The sequence below is a fragment of the Oncorhynchus mykiss genome, chromosome 19, assembly GCF_013265735.2.
Source record: "Oncorhynchus mykiss isolate Arlee chromosome 19, USDA_OmykA_1.1, whole genome shotgun sequence".
Lineage (NCBI taxonomy): Eukaryota > Metazoa > Chordata > Actinopteri > Salmoniformes > Salmonidae > Oncorhynchus > Oncorhynchus mykiss.
In genome coordinates this window covers 1,021,804-1,040,149 of record NC_048583.1, presented here as the reverse complement: position 1 = coordinate 1,040,149, position 18,346 = coordinate 1,021,804, and the positions used below count along the sequence as shown (strand labels likewise).

Below are 18,346 nucleotides of genomic sequence, written 5' to 3'. Positions count from 1 at the left end.
TCTACACCACTTTTTTTCCACTTTGACCCTGAAAATAAGTGCCCTCCCTGTCCTTATTGCACATTATCACATGTAACTGCAGTGGAAGACTTGGATATTTAATCACTGCAGTACAGGGCAGCAGTTCCAGCTACATGTGAGGTTTAAAGTGGAACTGACAGTGTTTTCACTACTGTAACGACTAGAGGTCGACCGATTTAATCGGAATGGCCGATTTAATTAGGGCCTATTAATTGTCCAAACACAAGGCTGCTTTTCCATTCCATATTTATTTTTACTTAGTATTCAGTATGTAATTCCCAAATATTCTAAGAATGTATGACAATGTGAAAATGACAATGTCTAAGTGCTCGCTTGTCAGAAATCTTCTAAAAAAATATGTCATTTTTACTGTATGAACAGATTTGAATGAGATTTCATGTTGATAAAATGCTGTCAGTTCCACCTTAATGAGGATAACTCTATCACAGTGTATGTCTCCATCTAGTTGATATGATGGAGAACTACAACTTTAATGAGGATAACTCTATCACAGTGTATGTCTCCATCTAGTTGATATGATGGAGAACTACAACATGTATATTATTTTAACATAGTCAGACAAACTGATTGACAGCTAGTCGGCTACATGAAAAGATGATGATGATGATCCTCTGTGTGTGCAGGACTTTGGACTAGATGTGGATGCCTTTGAGAACCTGGTTGGTGACTGTCCAACACCATTCCTCAACCTTGCAGTCCTCTGCTGCAATGTAAGATGCAGACTGACTGACAGCCTGACAGATTGACTGACTTCATAATAATTGCAAGCATTATTGACTCTGTGTACATACAGTGCCTTGCGAAAGTATTCGGCCCCCTTGAACTTTGCGACCTTTTGCCACATTTCAGGCTTCAAACATAAAGATATAAAACTGTATTTTTTTGTGAAGAATCAACAACAAGTGGGACACAATCATGAAGTGGAACGACATTTATTGGATATTTCAAACTTTTTTAACAAATTAAAAACTGAAAAATTGGGCGTGCAAAATTATTCAGCCCCTTTACTTTCAGTGCAGCAAACTCTCTCCAGAAGTTCAGTGAGGATCTCTGAATGATCCAATGTTGACCTAAATGACTAATGATGATAAATACAATCCACCTGTGTGTAATCAAGTCTCCGTATAAATGCACCTGCACTGTGATAGTCTCAGAGGTCCGTTAAAAGCGCAGAGAGCATCATGAAGAACAAGGAACACACCAGGCAGGTCCGAGATACTGTTGTGAAGAAGTTTAAAGCCGGATTTGGATACAAAAAGATTTCCCAAGCTTTAAACATCCCAAGGAGCACTGTGCAAGCGATAATATTGAAATGGAAGGAGTATCAGACCACTGCAAATCTACCAAGACCTGGCCTTCCCTCTAAACCTTCAGCTCATACAAGGAGAAGACTGATCAGAGATGCAGCCAAGAGGCCCATGATCACTCTGGATGAACTGCAGAGATCTACAGCTGAGGTGGGAGACTCTGTCCATAGGACAACAATCAGTCGTATATTGCTCAAATCTGGCCTTTATGGAAGAGTGGCAAGAAGAAAGCCATTTCTTAAAGATATCCATAAAAAGTGTCGTTTAAAGTTTGCCACAAGCCACCTGGGAGACACACCAAACATGTGGAAGAAGGTGCTCTGGTCAGATGAAAACAAAATTGAACTTTTTGGCAACAATGCAAAACGTTATGTTTGGCGTAAAAGCAACACAGCTGAACACACCATCCCCACTGTCAAACATGGTGGTGGCAGCATCATGGTTTGGGCCTGCTTTTCTTCAGCAGGGACAGGGAAGATGGTTAAAGTTGATGGGAAGATGGATGGAGCCAAATAAAGGACCATTCTGGAAGAAAACCTGATGAAGTCTGCAAAAGACCTGAGACTGGGACGGAGATTTGTCTTCCAACAAGACAATGATCCAAAACATAAAGCAAAATCTACAATGGAATGGTTCAAAAATAAACATATCCAGGTGTTAGAATGGCCAAGTCAAAGTCCAGACCTGAATCCAATCGAGAATCTGTGGAAAGAACTGAAAACTGCTGTTCACAAATGCTCTCCATCCAACCTCACTGAGCTCGAGCTGTTTTGCAAGGAGGAATGGGAAAAAATGTCAGTCTCTCGATGTGCAAAACTGATAGAGACATACCCCAAGCAACTTACAGCTGTAATCGCAGCAAAAGGTGGCGCTACAAAGTATTAACTTAAGGGGGCTGAATAATTTTGCACGCCCAATTTTTCAGTTTTTGATTTGTTAAAAAAGTTTGAAATATCCAATAAATGTCGTTCCACTTCATGATTGTGTCCCACTTGTTGTTGATTCTTCACAAAAAAATACAGTTTTATATCTTTGTTTGAAGCCTGAAATGTGGCAAAAGGTCGCAAAGTTCAAGGGGGCCGAATACTTTCGCAAGGCACTGTACTTACTGTAAATGCACAGATTGACAACCTAAAACCAACCATACATTTGAAAAAGTATGCACTGTTTACACTCTTCCTGCTCCCCTCACTCTGTTTCTCCCTCTTTCTCAGATGAATGCAAAGTTACGTCCCTCATTCTCTGAGATAGTGGTCTTGCTGGAGGGGATGGAGAGAGGAGAGGAGGAGAGGAAGACGGCCATCCCTCTGGGCGATTGTCTCTCCTCAAAACCCCCCACTGGCCACATCAGCCCCTACCGACGACGGAGTTCCCTCTGTCGCCCCGGCGACCAGCAGTTGTCACGGAGCCAGTCTGAAATGCTTCCACCAACGACGCCCCCACTCGGCACTCCGGCCCGGGTCAACCCCTTCTCCCTGCGGCAGGACCTGAACGGGGGCCGCATCAAGCTCTACGACACCCCCAGCAAGTCTGTCATCTCCCTGACCTTCACCCTTCCCCAGCAGCCTGACACCTGCGCCTCTCCCCCCCTCAGGGGAAACCTCTTACTCCGCGGGCCCCCCCGACGCTGCCAGTCTCTCCCCTGCACCCCTGAGCCGGGGCGAACCCTCTCCCTCCTCCGGGACCCCGACCTGCAGCGCTTGGGGAAAGAGGAGGAAGAGGAGGGGGAGGATGAAAGGAGGAAGGAGAAGGGAGGGATGGTGGAGGATGAAAGGAGGAAGGAGAAGGGAGGGATGGTGGAGGACGTGTCAGATGATTCAGGGCTGCCTCTGGACATGGTGTCTCTGGGTCCTCTGGAAGAGGAAGAGGAGGAAGGTTTTTCTCTGGGGGAGCCTATGGACTGCAGCAGGTCTCCTGACACACTAGAGGGCGCTGTCCCTACACCAGGGAGACATCTACTACACCCAGCCTCGTCCTCTTCCTCCCTGTTTCTGCAGCCTAACGGCTGGCGTCACCCAGTCTCCAATGCCCCTTCCTCCCTCCCTCCTCTCCCTCATCTGGACAACAACAACATCTCGGCGATGGTGGTCGTCGGCCGTCCGATTGGCTGGAGGGCTAGCGGCTACCGCACCGCAATCCCGGGCCCCCCTGCTGGCCCCGCCCCTGAACAAGATGAGGTCATTTCCTGTCCGGGCTGCTGTCTGATTGGTCTGAGCTTTCCATCCGTGTGCCTGAAGGGGGTGCCGACCCCTCGCCGCGTTCCGCCCCGACGACCCTACCGGAACCTCAACGGGGGGGGCATCAGTGACCCTTCAGCTGCCACGGCAACCAAGGGACTGCTTTGTTGCGGGGCGAATGGTCTTGCTCCTCCGACCGCACCTTGCGTGCCTGGGCTACCCCTACCAGAGGCACAGACTTAGGAAGGACTCCCCCTAGTGGGCTGACTGGCCAACAACAACATTAACACCAGTGACATTACTGAGACTTTGACTGGTTCTGTTTATTGTCGCTATTACTATTTATTATTACTATTAGGAACTGATGATGTTGATGATTATTACTACTACCTGAAGAGAGAGTGTGCGTGCGTGCGTGCGTGATTGAGGAGGTGGTGGGGACACTGGTGGTTGTATTGGGAGAAGCAGAATAGGAAACCAGAAGTCGGTTATTGATGTGAGATCTTATATATTGGTTGTTGACCTGGCGCCATTTGATAACTGCAGTGTGTCGCTGGTTTGTTCACTCACTTTCTGCACTCTGAATCTTTCTATGATTCCTACTAATGATTTTTCACTGGTCTGGGTGGTGCTTGAGATTTGTATTGAATTCAAACAAGTGCTTCTTCTTCCTATAACCCACTATGATCCAGGTATCCTCTCAGTGTGTGTGTGTGAATTTTTAACAGCTTGTGTATCTTTGAAACAGCAGGAAAAGCTATTCTCCTAGCTTATTTACGTATTGTACTGATTATTTCACTCTAAGTTCTGTCTGTGTGTGTGTCAGAGGGAGAGAAAGTGTGTGTGTGTGACTGAATGACTCAGGTTTGTCCCTTGATGTCTGTTTTGAAATGTTAGTGGTTCGCAGGTAATTTCCCCGTACCCGTGTGTGAGATTAGAGAACTGTGTAATCATTTCATATAAAGTTAGTGAGGTGAACATAATCTTTACTATAATGTTTTTTGACACTATTGATGAGAATCACTCCACTCTTCATTTCATAGGGCTACTGGTTCCGTACCTGTTGAGGTTGACTCTCTGTATCTGAAATGGCACCCTTTTCCCTATATAGTGCACTACTTTTGACCAGGGCCCACCTGGTCAAAATAGGATGCCATTTTGTCTGTTGTCCCCAGAGCTTACGGTGTGTTTGTCTCCCTCTGCTGGCCTGAATGACCCGGTCATACCAGGCCATTGTGGCTCACAGGCTTTGTCTCTTCCTTTCGTCATAACCCTTTCCTTCTACGAGACCAGACCAGGGAAAACTCCAGGCTTTAGTTATAGACCTGGAGGTTTTCCTAGTCGGGTCACTTTGTCAGGAAAAAGTCCCAGCCATATATCATATCAACTGATATGAGGGGACTGAAAAAGGTTTATGGCTATGCTATTAACATTTCTAACGAGTTCTAACCGCTTAATCTAGCTAGTGATCTGTAGGAAAGGAGGAGGAGGAAACATAAGCCAGTGTATTGGGACGTAGCCAGTCACACTCAACTGTACTGGCCAGAGAGTCTCTTTGTTACTGCACTGTTTAAACAGCATGATTTACAGAGTCTGGACAACTGTGTGTATCCATCCAGATAATTCCACTGTTCTGTCCCATATTGATGATGTCATAATGACAATGGTACAAACACCGACCCATATGTCCATGGAACAACCGAGGGAGTGTAATGCACTTTCTTTTTTAAAGCTGAGAATCTTGTTGATTTAACATTTATTTATGAAATCATGTATGTAGCTAACTAGTAAACCCTTCTGCTGGCTGGGATGTTGGTTGGTCTGTGGCTAGTTGGAATAATAAATTATTATTATGGAAATATGTGTCTGTTCCTTTCCAGGAACAACCCTTCCCCTTTAGACACTTGTAGAGATCTGAGAGGACTTGATAGGATGCATCAATAGAATTTCACCATATTGCTTAAACCTGTCCAACCCTCTCAGATCTCCACCAGTTCCTATAGGAAGGGGTTGTTTTTGGACAGGGGCTCTGTTTCTACTAGAACCCATCCTCTACATGCAAGACACTGATCATACCCCTTGATTTTTTCCCCCATATTTTATTACGTTACAGCCTTATTCTAAAATGGATGAAATAGTTTTTTTCTGCATCAATTGACTGTACACACAACACTCCATAATGACAAAGCAAAAAGAGGTTTTTTGACATTTTTGCAAATGTATTAAAAATAAACTGATATCACATTTACATAAGTATTCCGACTCTTTACTCAGTACTTTGTTGAAGCACCCTGTCACTAGTGTAGAGCGGAGGAGGCAGTCGCAGGTTTAGAACTACTAAATTTACATAAGTATTCAGAACCTTTACTCAGTACTTTGTTGAAGCACCTTGTCACTAGTGTAGAGCGAAGGAGGCAGTCGCAGGTTTAGAACTACTAAATTTACATAAGTATTCCGACTCTTTACTCAGTACTTTGTTGAAGCACCTTGTCACTAGTGTAGAGCGGAGGAGGCAGTTGCAGGTTTAGAACTACTAAATTTACATAAGTATTCCGACTCTTTACTCAGTACTTTGTTGAAGCACCTTGTCACTAGTGTAGAGCGAAGGAGGCAGTCGCAGGTTTAGAACTACTAAATTTATATAAGTATTCCGACTCTTTACTCAGTACTTTGTTGAAGCACCTTGTCACTAGTGTAGAGCGGAGGAGGCAGTCGCAGGTTTAGAACTACTAAATTTACATAAGTATTCAGAACCTTTACTCAGTACTTTGTTGAAGCACCTTGTCACTAGGGTAGAGCGGAGGAGGCAGTCGCAGGTTTAGAACTACTACATTTATATAAGCACCATTTCTTTTATATCCTATGAACTTTACATGTTGCTGCTCATGGGTCCTTTTACATGGAAATGCCCAGAGGGGACTGATGCCTTTGTTTCCACGGCAGCTGAACCATTTCAACACCATGATCTGGATTTGTCCACTTTCACATTCTTTGAGAGATACCGGTATTCTCTATGATGAGACAACCAGCCTAGATTGTGTCAATGATCTGAGGAAGAAGCTCTTCTCCAATAGGTCATTCTAGATGGAGAACATCACAGGCTGCCCTGCTACAACATTCAAACAGAGCAGTGTACCAAGCAAGCATTTTGTCAACAAGTCTGAAAACCATCCAATTGGCACTTTCACCAGAAAGTACAGGATGGACTAAACCAGTTGATTCCTGGACACCTTTGATGACACTCTTACCAGAGGCTGACCAAGTTTACAGAGAACTCCTGATGTGTGGCAGCAAAATGATGCTGGATTGTCATCCACTCAGGGTCGGAGTTATGGGCAGGCCTTATGGGGTCTGGCCCGCCCTACCTCCTTGACCATCCAAATGAAATATATTTATTTGACAAACGTGTGCCAACAGAAACAGGCATCAAACTCAGATAAAGCATCCATGCGAGCGAAACAGCACCCCCTCTGTCTCCAGTAAATGTAGCCATGTACAGTGGGGCAAAAAAGTATTTAGTCAGCTACCAATTGTGCAAGTTCTCCCACTTAAAGAGATGAGGCCTGTAATTTTCATCATAGGTACACTTCAACTATGACAGACAAAATGAGGGAAAAAAAATCCAGAAAATCACATTGTAGAATTTTTAATGAATTTATTTGCAAATTATGGTGGAAAATAAGTATTTGGTCACCTACAAACAAGCAAGATTTCTGTCTCTCACAGACCTGTAACAACTTCTTTAAGAGGCTCCTCTGTCCTCCACTCGTTACCTGTATTAATGGCACCTGTTTGAACTTGTTATCAGTATAAAAGACCCCACTATGGCCAAGACCAAAGAGCTGTCAAAGGACACCAGAAACAAAATTGTAGACCTGCACCAGGATGGGAAGACTGAATCTGCAATAGGTAAGCAGCTTGGTTTGAAGAAGTCAACTGTGGGAGCAATTATTAGGAAATGGAAGACATACAAAACTACTGATAATCTCCCTCGATCTGGGGCTCCACGCAAGATCTCACACCGTGGGGTCAAAATGATCACAAGAACGGTGAGCAAAAATCCCAGAACCACACGGGGGGACCTAGTGAATGACCTGCAGAGATCTGGGACTAAAGTAACAAAGCCTACCATCAATAACACACTATGCCGCTAGGGACTCAAATCCTGCAGTGCCAGACGTGTCCCCCTGCTTAAGCCAGTACATGTCCAGGCCCGTCTGAAGTTTGCTAAAGAGCATTTGGATGATCCAGAAGAAGATTGGGAGAATGTCATATGGTCAGATGAAACCAAAATATAACTTTTTGGTAAAAACTCAACTCGTTGTGTTTGGAGGCCAAAGAATGCTGAGTTGCATCCAAAGAACACCATACCTACTGTGAAGCATGGGGGTGGAAACATCATGCTTTGGGGCTGTTTTTCTGCAAAGGGACCAGGACGACTGATCCGTGTAAAGGAAAGAATGAATGGGGCCATGTATCAATAGATTTTGAGTGAAAACCTCCTTCCATCAGCAAGGGCATTGAAGATGAAACGTGGCTGGGTCTTTCAGCATGACAATGATCCCAAACACACTGCCCGGGCAATGAAGGAGTGGCTTCGTAAGAAGCATTTCAAGGTCCTGGAGTGACCTAGCCAGTCTCCAGATCTCAACCCCATAGAAAATCTTTGGAAGGAGTTGAAAGTCCGTGTTGCCCAGAAACAGCCCCAAAACATCACTGCTCTAGAGGAGATCTGCATGGAGGAATGGACCAAAATACCAGCAACAGTGTGTAAAAACCTTGTGAAGACTTACAGAAAATGTTTGACCTCTGTCATTGCCAACAAAGGGTATATAACAAAGTATTGAGATAAACTTTTGTTTTTGACCAAATACTTATTCTCCACCATAATTTGCAAATAAATTCATAAAAAATCCTACAATGTGATTTTCTGGATTTTATTTTCTAATTTTGTCTGTCATAGTTGAAGTATACCTATGATGAAAATTACAGGCCTCTCTCATCTTTTTAAGTGGGAGAACTTACACAATTGGTGGCTGACTAAATACTTTTTTGCCCCACTGTGTCTGCTGTTGTCTGGCCGAAATGAGTGTGGCATGTCATACTCTTTTTGGTCAGACAGCATCAGATACATGGGATGCATATGGTAAGACCGAGGGGGCGTTGTTTTGCTCGCTCAGATGCTTTCTCTAATGAGGTAGTGTCAGCCACTTGTGAATTTTTTTAAAGTTGGCGGGCGCGCAGTGTTTTGTTCGGATGCTGGAATTATTTTGGACAAAGGTGTGAAGGTGACCTGCTGTATTTTTTTTAAGTGATTTGTTTGACAATCAGATGAAAACGTCATGACTGGCTGTGTTCATTCCACATTATAAGGGAATACATGTTTAGAGTTAAATGACATGTTTTTACTATAAAACCCATTTAAAACACAAAGGTCCCGTGGGGTAAAAGGAGCCCCTTCTTGGAAATCAAATGGCTGTCCATCTGATTCGTTCAGGTGCCGGCCCAGCACCATGTGAAACAGGACCCTAAATATTTTTTTCTTCACTAATCACAATTTAAGGAATACGTTTGTTGCATGACTTGATGTCATGTTGTTTTGAGTGAAAATGTTATGTCATAAGCTGTTTTAAATATGACTAGGGATTCATTTCCATCTCCGTTGGCGGACATTTTGGTACATTTTTAAATGAGTACCCCTTCTAGGATGTCTTCATATAATCTGAGGAATGTTTGTACCAGGCTTTTATCTGTTGCATGACAGTTTTTATTGTTCAAATACCAGCTATTATGGCAGCCATTTATAATGTGCACAATAACTTGCTTCCTGGTTACACTTGAAATGGGATCCCCTTGTTTTCATATCGTCTGAGGAATGCCTATACCAAATGTCATTTTTGTATTTGCATTGTTAAATAAATTGCTTTGCTATGTCACAGACACTGGCTTAAGGCTCTCTCCCCCTCCCTAAAATAAAAATATACTACTAGTATGGCCTACCAACCACTGTCCATGGTGCTGAAATTGGGACATGCCTATCGATGATTGGCCTTCTGCTGTGCCAGGGCTAACCTTTGCTTTAGGTAATGGATACATGTATATTGGTAGGCCTATTTGGTCATTTTCTCATGTTAAGCCTAACATTTCACAAAGCGAAACAGCCTACTTATCAGATACCAGTAGATCGTTTTTTATATATGCACAAATGTGCTGTATAGGCCACCCAAACCTTCATGACATCACACTCCCTTCCAGCTTGGATAGAAAGTTGTGCATAAAACCAGTCTATTAATGCCAAATAATTCAGTCAGTCCACCCTCAAAACAGTAGTTTAATATGGATTGTTTCATTATGCAGAATATAGCTACAGAATATACAGTGTTGAGATGCTATTTATATACTTAAAAATAAATACATATCAAACAGCCTAACACTGATGAAAAAAGTAGTCGGCTTGAGGATAAATTCAGCCACTATGTATTGTTGAACTCAGCAGGTTTTATATGGCTAACAGCCTACACAAATGGGCTGCAATATTCAAGGTAAATGAAATCCAATTTGAGAGACTTCCCTGGTGTACTGAAGTCCAACTATTTTGTAATCAAATGTTTTCTCCGGGTCGTTAGGTTCAGGGTTCCGGCCTTTATGAGTTTTAGTTTAGAAAATGATCTCTCCGCAGAAGTGACAGTTACAGGGATGTTAAAAACAGTTTCAATTTTGTTCATACTGCTGAAACGCCTTTTGACTTGTGTGGTTGCAATATCAACAGTCTCTTTTCTCTGGTCTATCTTGGCATGCAGCATTTCAATCGTGTGCAGTGTTAATGCATTAGACTCTCAGTCTAACATGCTGACCACATACATGTTATTCAGTCATTGCATCCACACTTCTTGCGCACGTCAACGAGCGTCTGCATAGCCAGGTGCTAAAATAGATCTTGGTTCTATTGGTGATGCTTTAGGCGCTGCAAATCTCGCCTCTCCCATCTCCTCATTGGTTTATAGGAGCATAGTAGGGATGCACGATATATTGGTAAGCATATCTGAATCGGACGATATTAGCTAAAAATGCCAACATCGGCATTGGCCCGATTTATTTTAATTTAATGCCGATGTGCAAAACCCATGTAAAGGCTGACGTGCATACCTATATAACGTAGGTAGGTGACGTGCATACCTATATAACGTAGGTAGATGATGTGCATACCTATATAACATAGGTAGATGACGTGCATACCAATATAACATAGGTAGATGACGAGCATACCTATATAACGTAGGTAGATGACATAATGACACATTGAAAAATACAGCGCTACACGTGCAACACAGCATTCCTGATCAAGCCCACAAGGTCTGCAGTGTGGATCTATTTTGAAGTTTGAAAGGAAGATAACAAAAAGACCATATGCAACGTTCGCTGTCTTGAAAGATGTTGGCTTTCGCCGACTGGTTAAAACCTTTTGGGGCTGAGATCCCGCTAACGGAATCGATAGGACAACAGCCAGTGAAAGTGCAGGGCGCCAAATTCAAACAACAGAAATCTCATAATTAAAATTCCTCAAACATACAAGTATTTTACACCATTTTAAAGATACACTTCTTGTTAATCCCACCACAGTGTCCGATTTCAAATAGGCTTTACGGCGAAAGCACCACAAACGATTATGTTAGGTCAGAGCCAAGTCACATAAAAACACATCCATTTTTACAGCCAAAGAGAGGAGATACAAAAAGCAGAAATAGAGAAAAATGAATCACTAAGTGGAGTCATATGTCTACAATTGGAGATGCAGCCAATAATTTATAGCAATGTTTGGGTTCTTATGAATGTTTTTGCTTTCTAGTCAGTCACGTGATTTCTTGGAACTGCTGTGTTGAGTTCCTGCGGTGACTACCTTACTGACGCAAGCTGACTAAAGCTATATCTTACAACGCCTGGATAGGTATTTAATGTCAGCTAACCACATCATATTGTAACGACCCTGGGTTTATAACCGGGGAAATCGACTCTGCCGCACGAGCATGCTTTTGACTTGCTCCCTGCTGTTTCATTACACTGGTGTCAGAAGTGGGATTGGACCTTGCATCCACAACAGTGCGTGTCCTTGGCCGGTGAGCGCGTTCCTGTAAGATGTAGAGCCGCAAGCTAGCGCGAGGACGCGCTCTTTGAAAGGAGGGAGTAGTGTAACGACCCTGGGTTTATTACCGCTGAAATCGACTCTGCTGCACGGGTATGCTTTTGCGGCACAGTCGATAGCGCGCCGGACATCGGGTTAGGAGGTCAAGTGTTCAAGACTTGCTCCCTGCTGTTTCATTACAATATGATAGTTCCATCTGGAAGATGTGGCACGCAACCTTTGGCAAATCCTGCATATCTTTTCAGACAGAACCTCGACCATTTTATTCGTCCAAGTAGAGTGACACAGAATGGTCATAAAGCATCATGAAACTTATATAAAACATGATGAAGAAAATATGATTGTAAAGAATTTATTGCAAAAACAAAGGATTTAAGAAACTAACGTAAAACGAAAGGAATCTTCTTGGCAGGGAGAAAAATAATTTGAATAAATGTGGGTTTTGACACTTATGTAGGTGTCATAACCAGGCATAAAATAACGATATACATTGGAGTTGCTTACCAAGACTACAATGAATGTTCCTGAGTGGCCTAGTTAGTTTCAACTTAAATAGGTTTGAACATATATGGCAAGACTTAAAAATGGCTGTCTAGCAATGATCAACAACCAACTTGACAGAGCTTGATGAGCTGTAAAAATAATAATGTTCAAATATTGTACAGTTCAGGTGTGCAAAGCTCTCAGAAACGTACCCAGAAAGACTCACAGCTGAGTGAGTCTCTTATTTTCTTTACTGTTTTTATGCTGAGAATCTTGTCAATTAAAACATATTTTATTTATAATACCAATAAATAAAATATGTCTTGAAAGCACGTAAGTAGCTAACTACTAAACCCTTCTGCTGGCTAGGATATTGGTTGGTCTGTTGCTAGATGAAATTTTAATTCATTATGGAGATGCGTCTCTATTTTTATCCAGAAACAAACCTTTCCCCAAGATACTTGTAGAGATCTGAGAAGACATGAATGATTACTATGGTGATAGCTTCACCTTGCCCTCTGATAGGCTAGGTGGAATTTCATTATTGCTTCAACCTGTCCAATCCTCTCAGATCTCCACCAGTGCTGTATAGGAAGAGTTGTTTCTGGACAGGGGCTCTGTTTTTTTTCTACTAGAACCCTTCCTCTACATGCAAGGCACTTCTGATTAGCTTGTTACTGTAAGTATCATCATTGGTAGATACAGCTTTAATAAACTGTCATCATTAAATCAATCATAAGGCCCTTCTTACATCAGCCTATGTCGAAGTGCTGTACAGAAACCCAGCCTAAAACCCCAAACAGTAAGCAATGCAGGTGTAGAAGCATGGTGGCTAGGAAAAACTCCCTAGAAAGGCCAAAACCTAAAAAGAAACCTAGAGAGGAACCAGGCTATGAGGGGTGGCCAGTCCTCCTCTGGCTGTGCCGGGTGGAGATTATAACAGAATATGGCCAAGATGTTCAAATGTTCATAGACAACAGCAGGGTCAAATAATAATCACCACAGTGGTTGTAGAGGGTGCAACAAGTCAGCACCTCCGGAGTAAATGCACCTCCGGAGTAAATGTCAGTTGGCTTTTCAAAGCCTATCATTCAGAGTATCTCTTCCTCTCTACCGTTGATAACAGCAGGTCTGGGACAAGTTAGCAGATCAAGGTAGAAGGTCAGGGTTCCAAAGCCAAAGCCAGAACAATTGAAACTGTAGCAGCAGCACGACCAGGTGGACTTGGGACAGCAAGGAGTCATCAGCCCATATAGTCCTGAGACATGGACCTAGGGCTCAGGTCATCTGAGAGAAAGAAAGAAAGAGAGAGAGAGAATTAGATAGAGCATACTTAAATTCACACAGGACACCGGATAAGACAGGAGAAATACTCCAGATATAACAGACTGACCCTAGCCCCCCGACACAAACTATTGCAGCATAAATACTGGAGGCTGAGACAGGAGGGTTCAGGAGACACTGTGGCCCCGTCTTGACGATACCCCTGGACAGGGCCAAAAAGGCAAGATATAACCCCACCCACTTTTCCAAAGCACAGCCCCCACACCACTAGAGGGATATCTTCAACCTCCAACTTACTACCCTGAGACAAGGCCGAGTATAGGCCACGAAGATCTCCCCCACGGCACGAACCCAATGGGGGGGGGTGCCAACTCAGACAGGAAGATATCGTCAGTGACTCAACCCACTCAAGTGACGCACCCCTCCTAGGGACTCCTGGGCCAGACTACACTCAATCATAGGACCTACTGAAGAGATGAGTCTTCAATAAAGACAAAGGTTGAGACTGGGTCTGCGTCTCTCACATGGATAGGCAGACCATTCCATAAAAATGGAGCTTTATAGGAGAAAGCCCTGACTCCAGCTGCTTGCTTAGAAATTGTAGGGACAGTCAGGAGGCCTGCGTTTTGTGACCGTAGCATACGTGTAGGTATGTACGGAAGGACCAAATCGGAAAGATAGGTAGGTGCAAGCCCATGTAATGCTTCGTAGGTTAGCAATGAAACCTTGAAAACAGCCCTAGCTTTAACAGGAAGCCAGTGTAGAGAGGCTAGCACTGGGGTAATTTGATCACATTTTTTGGTTCTAGTCAAGCACTAACTGAAGTTTATCCAGGTAGCCGGAAAGTAGAGCATTGCAGTAGTCTAACCTAGTGACAAAAGCATGGATACATTTTTCTGCGTCATTTTGGTCAAGAACGTTTCTGATTTTTGCAATGTTACGTAGATGGGAAAAAAGCTGTCCTTGACAGTCTTGATATGTTCGTCAAAAGAGAGATCAGGGTCCAGAGTAACACCGAGGTCCTTCACAGTTTTATTTGAGACGACTGTACAACCATTCAAGGTTAATTGTCAAGGTTAATTGTCAGATTCAACAGAAGATCTCTTTGTTTCTTGGGACCGAGAACTAGCATCTCTGTTTTGTTGGAGTTTAAAAATAGAACATTTGCCGCCATCCACTTCCCTAAGTTTGAAACACAGGCTTCCAGGGAGGGCAATTTTGGGGCTTCACCATGTTTCATCGAAATATACAGCTGTGTGTCGTCCACATAGTATTGAAAGATAACATTGATTCCGATTGACATCACCAAGAGGTAACATAGTGAAGACAATAGTGGTGCTAAAACGGAGCCTTGAGGAACACACCGAAATTTACTGTTGATTTGTCAGAGGACAAACCATCTACAAAGACAAACTGATATCTTTTTGACAGATATGATCTAAACCAGGCCAGAACTTGTCCTTGTAGACCAATTTGGGTTTCCAATCTCTCCAAAAGAATGTGGTGATCGATGGTATCAAAAGCAGCACTAACGTCTAGGATCCCAAGGACAGAGGCAGAGCCTCGGTCTAACGCCTTTAAAAGGTAATTTACCACCTTCGCAGTCTCAGTGCTATGATAGGGTCTAAAACCACACTGAAGTGTTTCGTATACATTAATTGTTTTCAGGAAGGCAGTGAGTTGCTGTACAACAGGTTTTTCAAAACTTTTTAAGAGGAATGGGAGATTCGATATAGGCCAATAGTTTTTTATATTTTCTGGGTTAAGGTTTGGCTTTATTACTGCCACTTTTAGTGAGTTTGGTACACATCTGGTGGATAGAGAGACATTTATTATGTTCAACATAGGCGGGCCAAGCACAGGAAGCAGCTCATTCAGTAGTTTAGTTGGAATAGGGTCCAGTATGCAGCTTGAAGGTTTAGAGGTCATGATTATTTTCATCAATGTGTCAAGAGATATAGTTTTACAAAACTTTAGTCTCCCTTGATCCTAGGTCTTGGCAGTGAGGAATACACAGATTTAAAGAGGAGTCCATAATTAGCTTTTTTGCTTGTCCATAATTTGCTCAAGACCCAGAGTCTCGAGCTTAATGACGAGTTTGGAGGGTACTATGGTGTTAAATCCTTGTTCATGCTACATAATGATCCCTCACTGGTCTGGGTGGTGCTGGAGATTTGCATTTCATTCAACCAGGTGCTTCTTCTTCCCTCAAACCCCTCTTCCTATAACCCTCTATGATACAGGTATCCTCTCAGTGTGTCTGCGCTTTATCAGCTTGTGTCATTTTGAAACATCATGAAAAGCAATTCTCCTTATTTATTGTACAAATAATAACTCTCAAAGTTCTGTGTGAGAGAGAGTGAGAAGTGAGAGATGGTGAGAGAGTGAAAGAGTGTGAAAGAGTATGTGTGTGACTGAATGACTATAGTTTGTCCCCTAATGTCTGTTTTGTAATGTTAATGGTTCGCTGGTTATTTTCCTGTACCCGTGTGTGAGATATTAGAGAACTGAGTGTAATAATTGAATATAAAGTGAGTGAGGTGTATATAGTCTTTACTATATATATATTTTTTAACACTGTTGATGATAATCGCTGCACTCTTGATTACATAGGGCTGCTGGTTCCTTGTCTGACTGTCTGAAATGGCACCCTATTTCACTGATTTTTACCTAAGCTCCATGGGCCCTTATCAAAAGTACTGCACTATATAGGGAATATGATGCCATTTTGCCTGGGGTCCCCAGAGCGGTATATCATTTTTTCTCCCTCTGCTGGCCTGGAGGATCCAGACAGACCAGGCCACTGTGGCTCACATGGCTGTGTCTCAATACTCTTAAATGGCTTCCTTTCCTTATATTCCTTAATTCTAGAAGAAGCTATACATGACCTGACCAGGAAAGCTCCAGGCCTTAGTTAAAGACCTGGAAGTTTTCCTAGTAAGGTCACATTGTGGGGAAAAGGTCCTTTCCATATTTATATTATATTAAATCTCATCACGGACAACTTGCACGTTTGATCTAATTAGCTTCTTTTAAACTACTTACTACTTTTTTAGCTACTTTGCTACTACTTAGCATGTTAGCTAAATCTTCCCCTAACCCTAACCTTAACCCTTTAACCTAACTCCTAAACTTAACCCCAGGGGCGTAGCCAGTGGGGTGTCCAGGTTTGCACTGGAAACCGCTGCCATCTGATTGGCCACACCGGGTGCCACCCCAAAATATAATGTTCTACATGCAGTTTGATGCTGATTGACATCTCATTTCACCTCTTGTTGAAAGAAGCATTTATTTTGACGTCCAACTGTTTTAAGGTTTAGCATCGGGTTTAGGTTTCCTGAACAACTTTTACGAAGGATGAGTCGCTGTATAATTTAACGTTAGATCTTTGGCTCCGTTAAGAGACAGTTATTAATCAGATAACCTCTAGCGTCGAGAAATCCCATATCCGGGAGCGTAATCATAGCCTCCAGCCCATTACCATAACGCAACGTTTCCTATTCATGAAAATCGCAAATTAAATGAAATAAATATATACAAACACAAGCTTAGCCTTTTGTTAACAACACTGTCATCTCAGATTTTCAAAATATGCTTTTCAACCAAAGCTACACAAGCATTTCTGTAAGAGTATTGATAGCCTAGCATAGCATTAAGCCTAGCATTCAGCAGGCAACATTTTCACAGTAACAAGAAAAGCATTCAAATAAAATAATTTACCTTTGAAGAACTTCGGATGTTTTCAATGACGAGACTCTTAGTTAGACAGCAAATGTTCAATTTTTCCAAAAATATTATTTGTGTAGACGAAATAGCTCCGTTTTGTTCATCACGTTTGGCTAAGAAAAACACCGGAATATGCAGTCACTTACAACGCCAAACTTTTTTCCAAATTAGCTCCATAATATCGACAGAAACATGGCAAACGTTGTTTAGAATCAATCCTCATAGTGTTTTTCACATATCTATTCGATAATCTATCAGTGGTGGCAGTTGCCTTCTCACCAGAAGAAAACGGAAAAATACTGCAGCTGGAGATTACGCAATAATTGCGACGGAGGACACCAAGCGACCACCTGGTAGATGTAGTCTCTTATGGTCAATCTTCCAATGATATGCCTACAAATACGTCACAATGCTGCAGACACCTTGGGGAAAACGTGGAAAACATAAGCTGACTCCTAGCTCCTTCACAGCCATATAAGGAGTCATTGCCATGAGGCGGTTTCAAAAAATGCGGCACTTCCTGATTGGATTTTTATCTGGGTTTTTTCTGTAACATCAGTTCTGTGGCACTCACAGACAATATCTTTGCAGTTTTGGAAATGTCAGAGTGTTTTCTTTCCAAAGCTGTCAATTATAGCATCTTTTCGTGACAAAATATCTTGTTTAAAACGGGAACGTTTTTCATCCAACAATTAAAATAGCGCCCCCTATATCCAATAAGAGAGACACCAGATATGCTGTTCCAAAAGGGCCCAATGTTAGGCCAGGCCTAAACTTTAAACTACACATTTTAGTTAGCAGCTGTTAGTATCTAATCTTGTGGATCCCTTAATTATACATTTCCATAGAGATATGACATTATTTAATGTGTATTTCAGACATTTCAAGATCCACAGATGAGGGTCCTGTCTGCACGGATTAAAAACAGTGCAATATTTGCATTTTGTGTGTAATATAATGCACATTGTTTGAATTTGGTGCTTCTCGATACTGTAAAATCAGTGCCTGACCCAGTTTTTTGCTGAAAACAAAGTTTTCAAAAACAAAGTGGCATAGTTAAAGTGGCTAGTGATACATGTATTACATAAGGATACAGTCGATGATATAGAGTACAGTATATACGTATGCATATGAGATGAATAATGTAGGGTAAGTAACATTATATAAGGTAGCATTGTTTAAAGTGG

General features: G+C 42.4%; 1 protein-coding gene across 3 annotated transcripts in view; it reads left to right on the top strand.

Annotated features, from left to right (window-relative positions):
* Positions 1-5,774, top strand: part of LOC110498622 (dual specificity testis-specific protein kinase 2-like) — a 20,021-nt gene extending 14,247 nt beyond the window's left edge. For all 3 annotated transcript variants that reach the window (XM_036953865.1, XM_036953864.1, XM_036953866.1), the window contains 2 exons: positions 666-752; positions 2,564-5,774. In XM_036953865.1, coding sequence (XP_036809760.1) covers positions 666-752; positions 2,564-3,769 — 1,293 coding nt within the window. In that variant the 3' untranslated portion in view covers positions 3,770-5,774. The remainder of the gene's footprint in view (positions 1-665; positions 753-2,563) is intronic.
* The last annotated feature ends 12,572 nt before the right edge of the window (positions 5,775-18,346 follow it).